Genomic DNA, 21,649 nt, shown 5'->3' on the forward strand with positions numbered 1-21,649 from the left:
CTTCCACCCTACACTTGCTAAAGTAATCAGCTGGTGGATGGAGTGGGACAAAGCTTCCCTTACTAATCCATTTTCTGATATGGATGCCACTTAAACAGAATGAAATAGTTTTCAGTCCACCAATCATGAGGGACTGGAGGGGGGGTGGAATCTCCCAATTTGGATCTAGTTTGCCATTGCTGCATCCCAGATGAGCTTGAAAGGAAGAGGAGAGAGTCTGGAGAATCTTTTCCCAGAGACTGTTTCCTTCCTGGTGATTCCCAGGGGAGTCCATCACATCACCTGCCCCTGCTTTCCGATTTGTGCTAAATCTAGTGCTGTTGCGACTCCATGACTAAGATGGGAATGACAGCTGCCCAGTTTCGATGCAGGAAAACCCTTACTTAATGCTCAAGGGAAACCACCAAGAGCTGGAAGGGAACGACCAATACGAAGGCTTTTGCATGGACATGCTGACAGAACTGGCCGCGATCCTGCACTTCAACTACAAGATCCAGCTGGTTGGTGACGGAGTGTACGGCGTCCCCGAGGCTAATGGAAGCTGGACTGGCATGGTGGGGGAGTTGATTGCTCGGGTGAGTTGGTTAACACTAATGAATGAGAGCTTATTTGCATGTGTAGCAGAATTGCATGGAATGACCTTCAGGGCTGCGAATGCAGAGGTTGTTCATGTTGAAAGCTTTTCCCCAAAAGAAATCTTCCTTGCAGATCAAAAAGTGTCAGGAACAAGGACTCTAGATGAGCCTCTCTTGCCAGGCATTCTAGTTACCTTTGTGTACTGAGATATTTTTGGTGGGAAATCAGTCAGATGTGAAATATCCCATCTGCAACATAAAAACGGGTACTTGCGTTTATGCTTGCTGTTTATTACTAATTTTATGGTATCCTTTATATGTTTTATTGGTGTGTTTTGTTTTGTTTTGTTTTGTGCTTTGGGCATTTCCCCGACAGGAAGTCAGGACAGATGTGTATCATAATAACAACAAAAATAATTATCATAATACATGGCATGAGGCTACTGACATTGTTTCAGTTCTGAGAGAGTAACTCAACTGGCAGTGATGGCCACCAACTTGGATAGCTTTAGAAGAGGATTGGACAAATTCATGGAGGACAATTCATGGAGGACAATGCTCTATATCCATTGACAGAAGCATGCTTCTGAATACGAGTTGCTGGGAATCTCAGAATGGCTTCCTTCATAAACTTCAACTCTCAGAATTCCTGGGGGGAAGCTGTTCCTGTTAAATGATATCAGAGTGCTTTAAATATATAGGGTGTGAAGGTGGCCTTAATGTGTACATCACACTCCAGCTCTTAGATGCGAGAGGCCAATACTTGGCTAAACAAAATGAATTATACACATTCTGTGAGGTCTCTGAACAAAATAGGTCCAGCCAAGCTGAGTAAGAAACAGTAGGTTGAAAAGCATTCGGAACCAAGTTGGTTTCTCCCTAATGTACAGAAGTGCTTGTTATTCTAGTACTGCCTCCTGCCTTTCTTTATTAAACATCAGAAAGTCTAAGTCAATTGATGTAACATGCTCACACCACCCTTTGTATCCTCTGTCCGTACAAGCAAGAGGCATGATCAAAGTTTAAGAATGCATGCCAACCAGGCAAACACACTCAGGGTATGCTATAGAGCTAGAGACATAATCTGGGAGTGTTCCAGGGGCCAGAAATGAGAGCCCTGGAGGGCCGCATTCAGCTCTTGGGCCTGAGATTCTCAGCTCCTGAGATAGACTTTTGGTCTGATCCAACCAGGCTCTTTTTATCTTCTGATGGTACTGAGTTGGTGTAACATCTTAAAGGGAACCTCACCCAGTAGAAGCCCTTTCTCATGAAAAGCTATAAAGAAACCAGCTGGCCCGCCAGCTTTCTATTGCTGCCAAGCGACGCTGGAGTGTTTGCTGATGCCTTGGGCTGTCAGTGTAGATTTTTATATAGATAAACAGGTTTGCCGCTATTCTTCAAGGAAGCGAGAGGGAACCGTCATAAAGGAAAGTGTGATATCTTCAAACAAAAGGGGGGAAGAAAGAAATGGCAATGCTCTGAACAAGTGGTAGCCATGGATTTTTTGTAGCGATAAGTGCTTTCACCTTGCCTTTTCCTGGAAACAAATTATTTAGCCATTGTTTGTGATTGTGAGGATCAGGAGAAGGCATGTGAAAAGGTGAAGCATGAGCTGAAAAAAATGAGGAGTGGATAAAAGTCAAACGATCCATTGTGATTGTTTTGGATACGTTCCTGCTATCCTCAAAATCACTCCAAGAACTGGATTTGTGTTTGTCAGTTATGGGGATCTGGTGTTCAATGGGCAAGAACACAAGAACTGCTAGAGATGATCAAGGGACCATTTAGTGCTTAAATGGCACCTGACCATTGACCCCTGGCCAAATGACACCTCAGAGGTTCTAACAGTTGCAGGGGAACAAACAGTGTTGGAAGGGCTGTGATTAGCATTGATCTGTGTTGGCACTGAGACAAGATATCTAAATACAGGGAGTTAATTTTCCAGTAAGTGAAAAAAAGGTTACTAAGCTGGATCTGACATTGTTTCCGGCACTGGCACTGTTAAATATTTGGGAAGGGGGAGATCAGGGGGATGTTGTTGGACTTCTGTTGACTGCTGCTAGGATGGAAATTGCAAAATGCTGAAAAATAACTTGTACATTCCAGTGCCTGATTCAAAGTAAGTCAAACAATAGAAGCAATCCTGTTTGATTTTAGTTCTCAGATTCATGCATTAGAGAGAAGATCTGCAAATAGTTCAGTCAAAGGACTGAAGAAGAAATTATCCACAAAAAGAAAATATTACAAAGTAGGATTGTAGATTCATTTCAATGCAGTGTATATTGCTATGTAATTGTTTTTTTCTGTTGCAAAGCTTCTGAATTCAAAAATGTGGCCCTCTCTGGAATAGTCCTCAATCTTGGTTCCATTATACTACATACACACTGTTCAACTGGCAATGAAATGCACTCATGTCCCAATTCAGAAGACTATCATTGTTCTTAAGAATTGGACATGATGGCTGGGGCATATAACCAAGGCTGAGAGACTGGCATTCAGGCAATAGCACTAGACTCCAATGCTGTATGGATGGAACATATCCATTGTAAATATAGACAACTGTATCTCTCCATGCTGAATATGTCAGGAGCATTCATCAGACACCTCACACCTGGGAACCAGAAAGCCATGCCCAAGAGTTTAGTGTTTTGGGGATTCCTAAGTTCAAACCTCTGATATGGACCTTTTGGATTTATTCCCCCCTACAACTTGTGGGGTATAGTCTTCCACTTGTGGCTTTGTTGGTCCACCTTGTGTTCAATTGTTGACTTTGTTATTCGGGGGGGTGGGATTTAAAGGGTCAGCCAAGCAGCCAGTCAGAAGCCTCTCAAAGCTCACATGCAGACCTGTTTTCTTACCTGTCTCTCAGCATCTCATATTCACAAGTATAATGACTCTGTATAAGGAAGTTCCATTTACTTATCCTGGTTAATAGCCAATGCTTATCCTCCAAGGATGCATTTACTTAGGGCATTTATATACCACTGAATTATTTGAATTCCCAGTGTCTCTCACACCATATATATATATATATATATATATATATATATATATCCATCTAAGCCATCATCAGATCATAGAAAAACATAGAAAAATACATACATTAATTATGGGCTGTAGGAAGAATAATTTCCTCTGGTCTCATCTGAACGTCTTGATGACATCGGGGGGGGGGGGGGACTCTGGGGACTCACAGAAGGGGCAAAGTATATTTCTAGCTGGGGGAGTTGTGTCCCACATATTAAACTCTCTGAAAGAAAAATGGCAGTATATGCTAAAGACAGGAGTCCAGCAACGGAGGAGGGCAAGTGGGGGTGGGTTGCTCCTTGTTTCGGGGGGCACTTCTCCCCCATCTCTGCTGCCACTCACACTTGGCCACATGATAAATGACTGAATGTGATACAGAACCTTCTGTTGAGCAACTCATGCTTGGCTCATCCAATTCTGTTTCTGGCGAACTGTCACAACATTGAGATGAAACCCCAAATATGGATGTCGTGATCTTATTTTCTTCTTCTTTCCTGAAAGAGAAATTCCAAGTCAACAAAAATTGAGGCGAAAACAATTTGATGTGGGGCTGCCACAGTGCAGGGTTAATTACATACACACTTCATAAGGTTTTTATGAGGGTAAGGACATGAAAAAGAGAGGCAGTGAATCATATGGCTTGCTAATTAGAATGGAATAAAAGACTTCAAGTGGCGAACACTGAGCTAGTCTTGAAAGTCCAGTGGGGGGAGGGAATATTCCTCTCTTTCGTTCTGGTTGGGCTGCAAAAGAAACTTCTGTGGCAAAAGAGATCCTTGCTTAGAAAACGTCGGTTCAGGTTTTTTCCTCATTCTGGGAGGAGGGAACATTCCTCTGATTAATGCCAATAAAAATAATTGCAGCAAAAAAGATGTAACTAAAAATCAATGCGAGTATCTAGGGCAACGGATGTGCCATCTCCCATCTTCAATCACAAATCGACAGACACGCTGCAGGCCACCTGACTCAAGCTCATTTGTGGGACACAGTCTGAGGACCTCCAGGCTAGAAAAATGGCACAGAGGACCCTGAGAAGGGAGATGACGAGGTGCAAAGCAGGGCAAGGCTCAATATTGTTCCCTGCAGCCAAGAGTCCCAGTATTAGCTTGGGATGAAGGCAAGGTGCCACTCAGACACAAGGTTGCCTAGAGGAAACCCCACATTCCAGAGAGGTGTAAATGCTTCTGAGCTGCCAATATCAAATTTGCAGGTGTTTTATTTGGGGGATAGCTTAATCTCTTGTCACTTCAGGCATACGTTCCTTGCCCTTTCCCCTTGGCTTAAGTTGTACCATCAGTCAACATTTGTAGCAGTATTTAAAATCTGCACAAAGCCAAATAAGCACACATTTGAGCAGACAAGATAGTGATGGGTGGACTTGCCCAGCACTGCTCCAGAAAAAAGCAGTGTACTGTAAATAATAGATGCTTCCTCTGGTATCTATGGCATTGTCCACAGCTTTGATCCCTGCATTCACCAGAGCACCTTAGGAATACCAGAAGTTGCCTCACAGTGAGCCCAGATTCTTGCTCCATCTGGCTCAGTATTTTCAACCCTGATTGGCAGCAGCTGTCCAGGGTTTTAGGGGGGGAGCCTTCCCCGGCTGTGCCCAGAGATGTCAGGGATTGAACCTGGGACCTTCTGCAGACAAACCAACACGCAACCGCTGTGCTATGGTCCTTCCCTCTGCCCCATCTTGCCTTGATATGTAGCATGATGGAGGAAGGGGTAAGTAAGAAGGCGTTGCAGCAAACACCATGATATCACACTGTGGCCAGAATAGATCCACTTTGGATTGGGTAAGACCCCAGGGTCCAGGAGTGACAGGTGAGGCTATCACTTTCATGACCTGCTTGTGTGGTTCCCAGAGAGACCTGGTTGACCTTTGTCAGAATGAGTGGCTTAGGCCACATTCACAGCATAACTTAAAGAACTCTGGCGCAGCTTTAAACCGTCATGCCCCCCAAAAAAGAATTCTGGGATCTGTAGTTTGTGAAGGGTGCTGAGAGTTGCTAGAAAACCCATATTCCCCTCACAATGCTACAGTTCTCTGTGAAGAGGGTTTGGTTATTAAACCACCCTGAGAACTGCAATTTTGGGAGGGGAGTATAGGATCTCCAAACGGAATGAAAACTCCCAGAATCCTTTGAGGGAATCCATGACACTTTAAAGTGGTGTCATAGTGCTTCAACTTATCATGTAAATGTGGCCTAAGTGGAGCTATTCAGCAGAGCTCCTCTTATATTTTCAGGAAAGGCTAGCCAAACCTTAATCCTCTGTGGGCTTCAGCTTTCAGGGATGATGAGGCTAACTTGAGAAAAATGTGTTTCAGTTTAATGGGAGCTTGCTCATTTTTACTTTTATTTCCATTAACCTTACGCTCGCCTCCTCTCAGTCTTTCCCCCAAAAGTGAAACACATCCTTTCACCAGCCAGTGCATGTCCAGGGCATTGTGACAGCGCACCCTTTTATTCTGATACATTTGTATTATCGCCCTTTGCCAGTGAGCTCCCAGCCATGCTCAGAGATGCCATGGCTCCCAGTACGTTTCCGAGCACAATTCAAAGTGTTGGTGCTGACCTTTAAAGCCCTAAACGGCCTTGGTCCAGTATACCTGAAGGAGCGTCTCCACCCCCATCGTTCTACCCGGACACTGAGGTCCAGCACCGAGGGTCTTCTGGCGGTTCCCTCACTGCGAGAAGCCAAGTTACAGGGAACCAGGCAGAGGGCCTTCTCGGTAGTGGCACCCTCCTTGTGGAATGCCCTCCCACCAGATGTCAAAGAGAACAACAACTACCAGACTTTTAGAAGACATCTGAAGGCAGCCCTGTTTAGGGATGCTTTTAATGTTTGATGTATCATAGTATTTTAATATTCTTTTGGAAGCCGCCCAGAGTGGCTGGGCAGGCCCAGCCAGATGGGCGGGGTATAAATAATAATAAATTATTATTATTATGTCTTTTTCGCGCGTCATCTCGGGAGGAGACATCAGCGGCTGGGCCCCTTGGCCATTCCCACCCCAGAGGAGCCGGGAGGAGAACACTTTGGAGGAGACTCAAAAAAGCGGCTACAATTTACCTGCTGCCCATTACTCATCTTGGGGGAAAAGAGAGAGCTGGGCCGAGAAACCAGCTTTGTCAAATGCCATGTCACTTAATTAGCTGGAGCGCAAGCTGCTGCCTTTGCTACAAACAACCCTTGGACGCAGCCTGGTTGTTATTTATTGCTTGTTGTGGCAAATGCCACCAGACTGGAGATGCGTCCTTTTGGAGGAGAGGGCCCTGCTGTGATTGGCAGGGCGGGGAAGCCATTCCGGGAGGCTATCTGCAAAGAGAAATCCTCATCTGGGGGGGGGGGGCATCAAAGGAGCCAAGGAAAGAGGTGGGGCGTGGGGAACGAGAACAAGGTGACAGCGATACAAGTGTGTTTCTGTGTAAGCCAGACATGTGTTCTCTGTCTCGCTCACTTGTCTAATTATAATCAACCGGGTATGGCACGGCGTGCCCCTGTGCAGTCCTGATGTGATTAAAATTCATCGTCAAGCAGAAAATAGAAACCATATGAATTTTTATAAACTAAGCAGTTGAGGGCAGGGATCTGGGATCGCTGTAGGCACTTCAGTGCCCCGGGCTAAACATTAAGCACCTCCAAACTCTGTCTCTGCTTGGGGTATTTGTTGCGGTCTACAGAGGTTTTCCTTAGCTCATTTTCCCCACCCACCCACCCCAGACAATGCCAATGCCAATGTTGCATCAGGCCAACTTTGCTGCACTTCTGCTTCCTTTGGCAGGCATGCTTAGTGGTAGCTGTAGCAGCTCCCATGTCTGCTTTAATACCTGGTTCCTAACTCAACAAACTCTTTGCCCCTTGGATGTCAGCACCCTGCAGGATCAAACCAAAGGCCTAGGTAGTTCAGGGTCCTGTTTCCCACAGTGAAGCTCTCCTGTTTCCCACTACCTCTCAGCCTAAGCTACCTCACAAGGTTGTTGTAGGGATTAAATGAGGGGGAGAATCGTGTGCGCCACCTTGAGCTCTGTGGAGAAAGAAGGGGGGATATAAAGGCAAGAAACCCCATTGGGTTTCTAATGTTATGAGAGAGGGAGCAAAAAAATTCTCACCTGCTTTGACTTCATTCTGGATGGCTCCCTTTTCTCTCTCTCCAACATGAGGGTTTTCCTTTGTCCTTTCTACAACTAGGGAAGGGTGAACCTGCCATTTCAGCTTCTCGTTTTCCCAGTCTTAAATCCTCCACATTTCCACACCAGTTTGCAATTTTTAAAGAAGTCATTGTAAAAGTTCGTCTGCGTACTAACACAATTTTCTCCTAATATACTTGTTGGTATGCAATTTTGCCCAATGTACACATTTTAGCCAATCAGTTTCCCTTGCAGTAATGCAGCTTTGCATGTTATTTTCACTAATATATGTATTTTCATGTGCACACTTCACCTCAGCGTATGAATTTTTATGCACATACCTTGGCTGCTGAACTGCATTGCAAAATTCGGAGGAATGTGGATTTCAAAGGATGGCTGTTTTTTCAGTTCTCCTATTGCTTCAGGAAGTGTGAATCAGGTAGGTTTGCATTTAAATGCAAACTGAGTCAAATCTTTTCCCCACCCCTACCTCACTAGACGTGCATGTGAAGCAGCAGTAAAAGGACTGCCATCTTCAAATAGCCTCCATAGGCAGCCCCTGACTGTAAGTCTGAGACTGGCAGGGATAGTGGTTTTGCTTTCGAAAAACACGTTTGCGAGACGCACAGCCCAGAATCAGTTTAGAGCTGTGCTACTCTTTTTGGCATTAAGTTTTTGTCAAATTAAGATTAAAAATAAAATGCAACACAGTTATAAGTGTAAGCCCTAATCTTTGATGGACAGCAAATATTTCAGATGCCGAGGAAAAAATGTGACCTCTGTGTCATGTCTTGAAGCATTTGCAAAGACAATTCTGGATGAGGGTGATGGCTGTTGGTTGATAGGGAGCAGAAAATAGAGCTGGCGGCGGATGCTAGTTGCAGCAGGTTTTTGGAAACAAGTGAAACTGACAAATTAAAATTCTAAAAATAAACTGGAATTAAATTACCCCATAAGTGATATCAATAAATAGGTGTCAATGCAGTTTTTTAAAAGACATTCAGATAAACAAGAATCACAGCTAATGAAATGAAGAAGAAGCTTAGAAACACTTGTCCTAATAAAGAAAAGGGCATATGCAGAATTCCCCATGTGCTGGACCTTTCCTATCTGTGTGTAAAGCTGGTGATGGAGCAATGTGGAGGGGAGAGCAGGACTGTATCCAGTACCTGACAGGTCTCCTGGAGTGGACAGCAGTTTTTGGAGGAGGGGGATTTCATAGAATCATAGAATTGTAGAGTTGGAAGGGACCCTGAGGGTCATCTAGGCCAACCCCCTGCAATGCAGCTGCCCCATATAAGGTTTGAAGCTGCAATCTTGGTGTTATCAGCAGCATGCTCTAACCTACTGAGCTTTCATTGTGATCAGGCTGTGGGGGTATTCCCAGTCCTCTTGGACTGATCAGAAAAGCCCTGCTGGATCAGGCCAATGGCCCATCTAGTCCAGCATCCTGTGCTCACAGTGGTCAACTACATGTCTGTGGGAAATCCACAAGCAGGACCTGAGTGCAACAGCACTTTGGTCCCTTTGAGATAGAGATAGAGAGTTTAGCCTGGCTCTCATTGGACTGAATCTGTGTGCATCGCCTAAGAGACGGTAGGCATTGTCAAACTCAAGGAATGCTGACCACTTGTTGGAAGTATGATGATGATAATAATTTATTATTTATACCCTACACATCTGGCTGGGTTTCCCCAGCCACTCTGGGCAGCTTCCAACAAAATATTAAAATACAGTAATCCATCAAACATTAAAAGCTTCCCTAAACAGGGCTGTTTTCAGATGTCTTCTAAAAGTCTGGTAGTTGTTGTTCTCTTTGACATCTGGTGGGAGGGCGTTCCACAGGGCGGGTGCCACTACCAAAAAGGCCCTCTGCCTGGTTCCCTGTAACTTGGCTTCTCACAGTGAGGGAACCGCCAGAGGGCCCTCGGCGCTTCTGTATGAAACTGAATCCAGCATCTCCTCCCTGCACCCAGCTGGCAACTGGCACCATCGAAACCAAATGTGCATGGATCTGTGCAGTTGCTGATTTATCACGGTTGCATTCTTGCCCACCCTTCAACCAAGGAGCTGGGGGCAGTAAGCATGGAGGGCGTGTCACTTTAATCCAGGCATCCCCAACCTGCAGCCCTCCAGATGTTTTGGCCTCCAACTCCCATGATCCCTAGCTAACAGGACCAGTAGTACCTCCTTTAATCTCACTGTGAGAGAGGGAATGAGTGACTGGACTCATGTCACCCAGTTGCCAGGGACTGGCTGGATGAAGAGGACCAGTGAGGATCAGCTATTCGAGGAAACAATAATAGAAAGGCCAACATTCTGGGAAACACTTTAGTTCCACAGGGTTGTATCCAGTGGTCGTTCTACCCAGAGTAGACCCATTGAAGTTAATGGGAATGACTAAATTAGGTCCATTATCACTGGATGTACTTGGAGTAGAACTAGCTGGATGCAACTCACAGAAAATACTGTTTCTTTCTTATTATTGTTCTTATTTTATACAGTGCCCTCACATAATAATAATAATAATAATAATAATAATAATAATAATAATAATAATAATAAAGGTCACTACGCCAAGGAGCTTAAAACCTAAAGTGATCTGTTTATTGGAGCTTAGCATAGATAAATTGGAGGAACAAGGTAACTTTTAAAAAGAAAAATTACCTCTCACATATTAAGTAACCCAGAAGTTATAAATAATTGACCTTTTGCCCTAAAATGTCATTTCAGTTAGCCAAAAAAACAAAACAAAATAAAAAAAGCCCTGTATGCAGCAAAAATGTCCCTTTTGGAATATTCCTTGCTGGAAAATAATAAATATTTTTCATCAAAATTGACATCTTTTTGCAAATGATATTGATTTCAAAAGGTCTGTCATTTGTGTCTGTAGTGGAAAAATGTCTTCTGTGAAAAATTGCAAGGGGGAGCCTCCCCGCTGATAAAAGTATAGCAAATGGAATGTTGTGCAGCCTTGTCATCAGCTGATCTGCACCTTGTGACCTCAGCAGATCCCTAGGGTGTGTCTGTCAAAGTCTACCCCCAGAATAACCAGAAAGGAACTTCTTCACAGGGACAGGAGAAGGAATTTGGTTCCTTTTCACATTTCAGTGTCAACCTCCCTAATCTGCACCCCTTCAAACAAGCTGAAATGAAGCCAATATTTGGTGAAAACTTGTAGGACAGTTCTCTGACCAAATAGTGGATATAAAAATGTGCCTATGAGTGAAAATAACATGCAAAAATGCATTGCATTAAGGAAAATTGCATACAGAAATGTGCACATTAGAAGAAATGTACACTAAAAGGTTGGTGTGTTTCCATAAGGACTTTTAAAAGGATCACAAACTGTTTCAGAAACACGGAGAACTGAATTTAAAATGGGGAAACTGAAGAAAACTGTAATCAACAGATTTGTCCACAGAATCATAAATCAAACAGCTCTTACCACCGGAAAGTTCTTCCCACTCTGCTGGCAAGTTTTATAGTTTAAGTACGTACTGTATTAAGAAGTAGTTCATTTTGTCCATCCTGAATCTTACAAAATTTGGTTTCGTTGGCTGTCCCCAAGTTCTAGTGTTATGAGAGAGAGAGGAAAACATTTCTCTAGCCACTTCCTCCACCCCCTGCATCATTTTATCACCTTCTATCATGTTGTCTCTTGCCTGTCTTTCCTCTAAACTGAAAAGACCCAAATGCTGTAACCTTTCCTCATATTGGCTCCATCATCTCTGTCCCTCACATGGCGGGCAGTCTTCACTGGGAGGAGTGTTGTATCTTCATCACCATGGCAACCAGGCCACATCTCCTCCTGGTACCCTATGGCAGCTGGGCCATATTGATGCTCCCCTAGGGCTGGTGTGTAGGTCTGATGAGGTTGCATTGGTCTACTGAATCTGTGTCTTCAAAGAGGTATCTTCCTGGCAAGGGTGATTGTTGACTGCTCTTAATCCCCATGGGTATTGTTGTTGTTGTTTAGTCATTTAGTCGTGTCTGACTCTTCGTGACCCCATGGACCAGATTATGCCAGGCACTCCTGTCTTCCACTGCCTCCCACAGTTTGGTCAAACTCATGTTTGTAGCTTCGAGAACACTGTCCAACCATCTCGTCCTCTATCATCCCCTTCTCTTAGTGCCCTCAAACTTTCCCAGCATCAGGGCCTTCTCTTCTCATGATGTGGCCAAAATATTGGAGCCTCAGCTTCAGAATCTGCCCTTCCAGTGAGCACTTAGGGCTGATTTCCTTCAGAATGGATAGGTTTGATCTTCTTGTGGTCCATGGGACTCTCAAGAGTCTCCTCCAGCACCATAATTCAAAATCATCAATTCTTCGGCGATCAACCTTCTTTATGGTCTTTATGGTGAGAGCTGGACCATGGGTATTAGGTCTGGCAATAGGGCCCTCCTCTTCCCCTGGTTTTCATCCAGTTCCAGGGTGGTACTGACAGAAAGAGGAGATAATGTTTCCACCACTACTGAGCTCTGCGAGTGCAGCTTTCTCCCAATTGAAGTGCAGAGTGTTTGAGGACCAGGACATTTGCAGGGAAACCAAAATGCTTGTTTACAAAGCTATTGTACTACCAACTTTACTGTACGCTTGTGAAACATGGACCACTTATAAACGCCATCTCCAACTCCTTGAAAGATTCCATCAATGGTGTCTCTGAAAATTTTTACACATCACTTGGGAAGACAGGTGAACTAATACCAGTGTACTGGAAGAAGCAAAGATCACCAGTGTTGAAGCAATGATTCTTCAACATCAACTTTGTTGGACTGGTCATGTTGTGTGGATGCCTGATTATCGTCTTCCAGAGCAACTACTCTATTCCAAACTTAAAAATGGAAAGTGTAATGCTAGTGGTCAACAAAAGAGGTTTAAAGACTGTCTCAAGGCAAATTTTTAAAAATATGTAGTATAAACACCAACAATTGGGAAACACTTGCCTGCGAGCACTCCAATTAGAGAACAGCCTTTGCCAAAGGTGTCATGGGCTTTGAAGACACTTGAACTCAGGACGCAAGGGAGAAACATGCTAAGAGGAACACACATTTGGCAAACCCTCACCATGATCAACTTCCGTCCGGAAACTTATATCCCCACTGTGGAAGGACATGTGGATCCAGAATTGGCCTCCACAGTCACTTACGGACTCATTGTTAAAACCGTGCGTCAGGTGCTGATGTGGTTGCTCAGGAGCAAACAGGCAAGACGCCAACCTGTCTTTTCCAGGCTTTATTATCTGTACAAACTATTTACAGTGCAGAGCATCGCAAGTCCATGTCTGCTCAGTCGCTAGCAGAATCTGGGAGTGGACGGTCCTTATACCTTACCCAGCATAACAGCCGTGTGACCCCCAACTTTCTCCTCCCCTCTCTGCGCCGAAGACTACTGCGCAGAACGGGCGCTGGCAAAGGGGGACTCGCCTCTCCTCTGCTTTGCTCAGGCTCAGTGTTGGGGCTCTCCCAGCATCTTCTGATCCTTGCACCCCCTCCCCAGTGGAGGTGTGTTATCCCTCCTCACCAGAGGAAGAACTACTTCGCAAGATCTTCGGAGGCTCCCTGTAACACAACTGCCCTTCCACCTCTCACCTCTGAGCTGATGGCAGTTCCCTGACACCGTGTTTATGGAAGACAATCTTCCTCGGCTATGAGTGATCGCCAATGAAGAAGATTCCAGCTCAAGTGAGCTCCTCTCAGCTCTTTAGATCTGCTTCTCTTCCTGTCTCCTTTTATCCTTCTGTTTCCCTCACAGGCATCTGTCAAGTATCCTCTCAGACCCCAATCACCTCAGGCAAAGACGCCTATTCATGGGGACAAGCCACTGTCATTTGCAGGCATTTGCGTTCTTTTGTCGGGGTCCTGACCACTCATTCAGCAGCGATCAAGCCAGCTAGGCTCACAACAATATGATAAAATGAGATAAATCATTGCATTGCAGATGCACGGCCTCTTGGGAAATTATAATATCATGTGCGTAAAAGGCATCTATAATGCAATCCGGACAAGGATAGCCTGACTTCTGTTGTCTGTGCTCTGGTAACCTCTGTATATTAGATTGCTGTAATGCATTACACGTGGTGCCAACTTTGACGACAGTTCGGAAATTGCAGTTGCTGCACAATACAGTAGCCAGACTGGTAGCCAGGCAAGACGGTCTGAACATACAATGCCAAATGTGGCTAGGATTGCACTGGCTACCCATTAGTTTTAGAGCCCAATTCAAATGGAGAGTTTTAAAGCCTTTCATGGCTCAGGACCCCAATACCTTAGGGACTGCGTCTCATCAGCCTGAGCCCTGCATTCATCTGAGGCCCTTCTCTGTGTGCCTTCTCAGGGGTGACTTCCCAGGGAGACATGCCTGGCATCATCACTATTTCTTTTAGATACCAGACAAAAAACTATTTTTCCCCCACCCAGGCCATTGGACCTCAATTTTCTGCTTATCTTTCAGTGGGGTTAAGGTTGAGTTTGATCTGCTCTTTTATATATATTATCAGTGAGCATTTTGGGTGATTTATACTCTTGTTTTTAATGTTTGCTTCTGAAAATCTCTTTAAATTAACCTTTACTGACTAAAGCAACTAAAAAAAAAAATAGAATAATAATATAAAATATCAAAAACCAAAATAAGATGTATTGCTTGCAGCTTGCTTTGAAACTGGAGCTGGATTATTATGCAGTTTTATTCCAATAGAAATTCAAGTCTGGAGTTGTTTTGCTATGAAATTCACCTTTGCTGGTCTGGCAGGTTACTGAACTTCAGTAGGAATGGAGACCAATCAACTGGTCACTTGTTTCATCCATAATAACTGTTTCTCTTGAAATGCCATTTTTTGTTAGCCACGTTTAATGGAGCCTCAAAACAACATTGTTTCCAATTACTTTGCATTCCAGTGTATCCTGCATTATCCCTATGTTGTTGTTGCTGCTGCTGTTGTTTTGGAGTTATTTTTCAGCAATTTTTAATAATAAATAATCTGTGTGGAATGTTGGATAAGCAAAGCATTATTGATGCTTTTAAGGGCTACTGTGCCTTAAATAAATAAAAAAAATCATGTTTTCAGGTTCTGTCAATGTTATTGCTTCCTGTTGAGATTAGTCTTCAATTTTATTATGAAAGGAAGAAGAAAAGAAAACTCTCATCATTTTGGGAGGAGCAGAAGTTGATTAATTGAGGGATTCATCATTAAATCCCTAGCAATTGTAGAGAGAAAGCAATGAAATAGGTCAAATCTGGAAGGAGAAAGGCGTTAATTAACATTGCAGGGGTCCTTTTGGAATGCAGCTTGTTAGTAGATATTATAGAAAGATCTTGGTCATGGTGAAGGGCATTGCTGGATAATAAGTGTTTTATGGAAACACCTTTTTAAATACATTTTTAGCTGATTGTGGAAAAACAATGTCTCAGCAAAACTGAAAGTTCCAGCATGACCCAACATGTCTTTGACCAAAATTACAAGAATTAAGGCTCACCTGAGAGTTAAGGAGATGCAGTTGCTGCTTCTAAGCACAGAGCCTACCTAGTATCAATGGTTATGTTGTAGATTTGGGTTTAGGTCTTTATAGCATGCAGCTAGCAAGAGTTGCATTTGGCTGAGAAAGCAACACAGTTGTTAGGCTAGTGAAGTGCAAAGGACTATGGGAAAATGCTATTTATTAAACAAAGACCTTGAGAATCAACAGGATAATCAATTTATCTTGTTTAACAAACTTTGCCAGAGTAAGCCGAAAAGGGTTGCTTTTTTTCCAACTGAGCTGCCTTTAATTACTTACAGTGTTTTCTGCAGAACTCAGCAAGCTCGGATACCCATGAAGTGGCTTCTGTTTTTACAGTTCTGTGTGCATATTTTGAACCAAAATGGAATCCAGAGGGGAGATTGTGAGAAAGCATTTGCATAGGTTATTTCTTAAGTGTGGGCTGACACTTCCGTAGTATTTTATCTGCAGGCAGTACGATTACACTCTGGAGCCTTGACCCTGAATTTTTCAGAGCTTCTTCTCAGGTTTGCCCTCCACCTCTTTTGTTAATTGTGCTTTGAAGATGCAGGCTGTGAACATGAGAACTAAAGAAGTCATGGAATATTTTCTTAAGTTTGCTGGACACAGAAAGGTGCAATTATACCAGGTCAAACCCAGGAAACTTCCCAGCCATGATGACTATGTTCGCCGCTTGCTGGGAATCACAAGTGGAGGAAATGCTGTCACCCTCCAGGCCCAGCTATTGGGCTTCTTGAAGGCATGTGCCTAGCCACTGTGAGAACAGGATGCTAGACAAGATGGATCAGTGGCCTGGTCTATGGGGCTCTTCTTGAGTTCTTAAGAGATGCCAGGGACTGATCCTGGGACTTTTGGCATGCAAAAGCATGTGTTCTACCACTGATCTGCAGCCTGCTGTAATGTGGTGTGCCTCTTTGGAACCAGTTGTAGATTCCAAATTTTATTCGCCTGTTTGTCAAAGATGTGGGCCTCCCAATGGTTCCATTGCAGATGAGCCTCCCCACCATTCCTGCTGAATACATATGACAGTGAGACTAGGCATCCTACACAGGGGGGGGATGCATCCTGTTTCACCACTTGAGTCAAAGCAGGAAGAGCCACCATGCCCTGCACCATGCTGCCTCTGCCACTGGAGCAGAATTAGCACTGATTATCAGCTTCCGATGAGATAATGTGAGATCTCACTGAAATCTCACAAGACTTTGGTGAGATCTCACCAGAAACTGGCATTGATGCCAGAACGGTTTCTCCACCATTTGTAGAGATAGCAGAGTGAGTGAGGTGCCTGCAGTGGTGCCACCTTGGGGTTCCACTGCTCAAGGCAGCAGCTTCACCCCATTTCATGGGCAGACCAAGCCTAGTCCTACAATAAGTTCTCCATTTTGACTCTACCACGCTCTCACCATGGCTTCTAAATTAAGGATGCTCCTAAAAAACCCAACCCTCATCCAAGTTTTTCCTTATATTTTGGAGTTCTTAATTACTGGGTTTTGTTTCTGAAAAGGAAGTGAAACATTAAGAATTACAACCTACTCTCTTTTTGGAAGAATAGGAGCATCAGAAGAGCTTTCCTGAATTAGGCCAAAGCTCCATCTGGTTCAGTAGGCTGCTTCCCACGGTGGCCAACCTCTGGGAAAGCCCCAAAGTAGGCCTTGAATGCAGGACTAATCTGGTCTTCAAGGTATTCAACCTCAGAATATAGAGGCTGCATATTGCTCAAAGCCATTGATTGACCTATGCTCTATGAATTTTCCTAATCTTCCTTTAAAGACGTCTAAGCTAGGAGCCATCACCACATCCTGTGGCAATGAATTTCATAATGAATAATGCACTCTGTAAAAAAAAAAAAGAACAAAAAGGTCCTTTCTTTTATCTGCCTGTAGCAAAGGATCAAGTTCATACTTCTATTTTGAAGATGCAGGTTCCCTGGAGTGTAAGATATGTGCAAAAAATTAAAACTGTGTTTCTGAGATACAGGTCACGAATTACAGAACCTTACAGCAATCGTCTCTAAGATATAGATTAGCAAAATGTAATTCTCAGGTTCCTCTCTCATATTACAGACAATCTGCCCAATTCTCTGGAAGGAAAGTGCGAGAGAGCAAGCTCTCTTTAACATTACTTGTGCTAGACTCAGGTGAAATCACCTTTTGCACCCCAGCAGGTGTTTCAGGCTAGCTTTCTTTGCCTTGTTTGGCAGGAGATACCTAAACAGCTGGAGAGGCAGGAGCAAAACACCAGCCCTGGGACAGTGCTAAGTGTTGCAGGAGTCTTGCTTAGCAGGTCGCCTCTCAACAAGTTGCCAGCTGCCACTGTAAAGCAGAGTGGAACACCATTCGTCACCATTAGGGTCAGAATGAGCTCCATCAGCCACCATAGCAGGATCATCCATTGGGAGGGATTCCATCTCCGCACTTAAACTTCCAGTGTGTTTAAATGCCAAGTTCATGGAACTCAGTTAATAACAGCCCTGTGAAACGTCGGCATCTTCTGAGCATGCAGAGACAGCATCAACATTTAATGACAGCCGAGTCAGGTCATCCTTTTAATTTCAAACAGCAGTCTGTCAAGGGACCCTCTGATGCAGGGAGCATTTTGTTCAAATTTAAGCAATCTTCTGCCTGGGAAGCATCCAGAGATACTGATGCTACTCTAATATGCTATGGAAATCTCCCACTTTGCTTGTATGGCAAGAAAGTACAGAGCTAGTGAAGTATGCACGTAAGAAGTTGCATGTCTGTTGGGACACAGAAAGCACAAAAATTCTATTTCAACTCTAACTACCTTCCCTTGTGACCTTTTGGAGCTGACGATGTAGAGGCATAACCAAAGCTTTGTGTCGATGTGTCAGGAGACCTCTGCAAGGATTGTGCCCAGGGCAGCTGCCTATTGGAGGAAGGGGGTGGGGTTGGGGGTCCAGAACAGGGAGAGATGTCATTCCAGAGCTGCAAATGGGTGACTCAAAGGGCAGGCATGTGGTCATAGCTGGTGCAAATTTCGGCTTCCTGTGTGTGCGTTATTACAATCTGTCACAAGGAACCTAGGAAGCTGTCTTAGAATGAGTCGGACTGTTGGTCCATCTAGCTCAGTAGAGCCTACACTGGCTGGCAGCAGCTCTCCAGGGTTTTAGGCAACGGGTCTTTTTCAGCCTTACCTGGAGATGCCAAGGATTCAACCTGCGATTTAACTTCATGCAAAGCAGATGCTCTGCAGCTGAGCTATCATCCTTCCCCAGATGCCTTTTTTCAGTTAAAAAACTGGGCATAATCTCCCAAACAACTAAATATATAATGAAAATGCCAAGCTGGAATCAAGATCAAAAGCAGAAACCAATGCAAGGAGGCAGCATATTAGGCTGAGACCTCACACCAGGCTGAGCACTAAGCTCGGAGGTCAGGGCTTTGCAGATTCCTCGCAAACAGGGATTTATGCACAAGGGTCTTCTGACTTGATGTGCCGGCTAGCAGGTCTCCCAGCCTAGATGGCCCCTTGAAGCCCAGAGCTCAGTTTGCCAGCCTTGCAATAGAAACAGAGCACAAGTGATGCCTGAAGTTAGGCAATGGTGCCTGCCTACTGGGGGCTTTGGTTTGAGTCCCCCACGGGCATCTTGGGCCACCACATTCACACCATACATTTAAATCAGTAGGATACCATTTTAAACAGTCACACCTCCCCCTCCCCCTGAATCCTGGGAACTGTGGCTTATTGAGAGTGCTGAGAGCTGTTAGGAGACCCCCATTCCCCTCCCAGAGCTACAGCTCCCAGAGTTTCCCATGAAGAGAGATTGCTAAATGGGAATTGTAGCTCTGTGATGGGAAATAGGGGTCTCATGACAACTCTTGGCACCCTTAACAAACCACAGTTCCCAGAATTCTTTGGGGGAAGCCATGACCATTTAAAGTGGGATCGTGGTACTTTAAATAGATGGTGTGAACAGAGCCTTAGTTTCCTTTTCTCAGGATATGTGATCTGTAATGTAGATTCCTAGATGCAGCGATGGAGCAAGCCGATTGGGCGCCTGGGGCGTCGTGCGTGCCCTGCACCCTGGGATGAGCCAATCGCCTGTGGAGGTGGGGCCAGCTGGGGCAGGACACTCTGTGGGGCCTCCGAGGAGTCTGCCTGCCTCCTCTTACTCAGCCACCCTACAGCTGAGGGGGAGGCAGCAGGCGGACCTGCGGGTGTCCAAGCCACCGCACCTCTCCCAGGAGAGACGCTTGGCTCGGGCGCACTGCAGGCCCTGCGGTGAGTGCCGCCCGGCATTTTGTCACCCCCCTCAGTGGTGACACCCGAGGCAACCCACCCCCACTACACACACCCTTCCTCCACCCCTGCCTAGATACTCCAGGTATGCCTGCAAAACCAGCACTAGCTGTCTTTTTGCTCAAAGACTTTGTGTTACTATCAAGGGCCTTTTGCCTTTTAATTCATTCCAACACCTTTATGCAATAGCAAAGTCCAATATGCTGTGCAGACTGCACTTGACAACATCCTGCTCTGCAGATACGGCTGAGGTGTTAAATCAAAGCACTGGGTGCAGAGTTTTGCTGAAAAGAATTCCTTTGCCCCATCTGTCACACAAAATCCAATAAATAGACACAATGTGAGGTTAGGGTGAGGGTTGCTATGAGCTTACCAGGAAACCGAAGAAAGCACCCACCCTTGATCGAGGAGAATCTGCTGCTCCATTCCTGCATCCCACCAAACACAGCTCTTTTGGGCTTGAAATCTCACCCACACTGAACTGAAAAGATACTGATGACAGGACTTTTGTTTTGTTAACATCAAGTTTCACCATTTGGAGCAAACTGCCCTCTCTCCCTTTATGTCCTGGATGCGACCTCTCTGCTGCTTTCTTAATGAATTTCACACTTTCTAAAAGGAACACTGAGCCAGATGCCCAGATGCTGCAAATCCTCTCATTTTTCGGGACTTTACTGAGCTGCACATATTGTAAAACTTATGACCCCGTCAAACAATCATCGCTCACCAGGAGAAATAAAACCTGGCGCTTTGGCTTATGTGCTCTGGGTCTTGATGGAGGATGGAAGGGTGCTTGTTATTTCTTTGTGTGAGGTCTCTGTGTGTGGATGTTCTTGTTTCTTTGTTGTCAAAACTGATGCTTAAAAATAATAGGGCTTTTAAAAAATCTGCGCCGCCACAGGCAGGGCTGCCTTTTGGAATTATTATAATCTGCTTCAGTATACACAGAGTTCTACACAAGACTGAATGCAAAACCAAGATTTTGTAATGGGGGGGGCGGAGAAGGGGGGGACTTCCATGGGGGTGCTATTTCTCCAGTTTTCCACTGGTTATTGCAGAATCAAAGATATGGCTTTGCACCAATTTTTGATCCCTGTTTAGGAACTGGTTGGCAGAAGGGGCTGTTTCACCCAGAGCAGACCAGTGGAAACTAATGGACCTAAGTTAAAGTCATTAATTTCAGTGGGTCAACTCAGTGTAGGGTGAGCATTGGCTATAATCTGTAGCTCTGGCTACATCTTCAAGGGGCCCCAGGAGATTTGATTATTGGCATGTGTTAAAGGACACACGATGGTCATGACTTTATATATATATGATGGTAGTGCTTCAGAAACAACTATAGGCAGAATGTCTCTCTGCAAAATGTCTGTCTGCCCTACTGAGAAGAGAAAAAAAGATATGGAATAAACTGCACTATAATACTAGGGTTAAGTTGAGGGAGAGAGCTCCAGCTGAAGACAGCTAAGGTGGTGGTGGTTGAGCAATGGAAAATAATTCCACAAGCTGGGCACCATCAATGAGCAGGTCCTTCTTGATGTGCCCGCCCACTGCGCCAAAGACTGGGGAGATTGCTGTTCCCTCCTGCACTTGCATTCTTCCCACAGGGATCTGCTTGGCCGGATTGCCAGGACAGGATGCAGGAATAGACAGACCCTTCTTATGTCCCTATGCAAGACAACTATGGGAACACAATTAGGGCCTCTCCTGATGCCCAAAGTGCACAGGTGGGCTCCTAGGGGAGGAGACCAGGCCTCCAGGTATCTAAGACCCAAGCCATTTACAGTTTTAAAGCTCAGGGTGTGTAAAGGAAGGCTTCTGTAGTTGGTCCCACTTTAGCTGCACCTTTAGAAATAGCTCAAGTCATCTTTGGATGACCAGACTAAAATATTGCTGCTGTCTTGACCCGTGTGCTATGCTCATGTACCGCCAGCTTCTTCTTTTTCATCTGGTTTTTATTTTATGTTATTCTCCTAGAAGGGCAATAAAGGAGATGTTCGCACAAGCCAAGACTTTTGTTTTCTCTTCACCTGCTTTTTATAGCCGTCTCACAGAGAGTCGTCTTTTGTTAGCGGGTGATGGCTTGGAAGGATTTGCAGGCCCTGATCAGAAAGGAGATTGTGTATAGATAGTGCATAGATAGATAGATAGATA

At 44.7% G+C, this 21,649-nt stretch overlaps 1 protein-coding gene across 4 annotated transcripts in view; it reads left to right on the forward strand.

The window, feature by feature from the left end:
- GRIK4 (glutamate ionotropic receptor kainate type subunit 4) overlaps positions 1–21,649 on the forward strand; it is a 476,479-nt gene that overhangs the window by 398,809 nt on the left and 56,021 nt on the right. For 3 of the 4 annotated variants that reach the window (XM_083713948.1, XM_083713951.1, XM_083713949.1), the window contains exon 12: positions 372–575. The exons of the other annotated variant lie outside the window; for it this stretch is intronic. In XM_083713948.1, the coding sequence (XP_083570074.1) occupies positions 372–575 (204 nt within the window). The remainder of the gene's footprint in view (positions 1–371; positions 576–21,649) is intronic. 4 annotated transcript variants of the gene reach the window in all.

The sequence above is a fragment of the Podarcis gaigeae genome (assembly GCF_964106915.1).
Source record: "Podarcis gaigeae genome assembly, chromosome: 15".
In the NCBI taxonomy this organism is placed as follows: Eukaryota; Metazoa; Chordata; class Lepidosauria; order Squamata; family Lacertidae; genus Podarcis; species Podarcis gaigeae.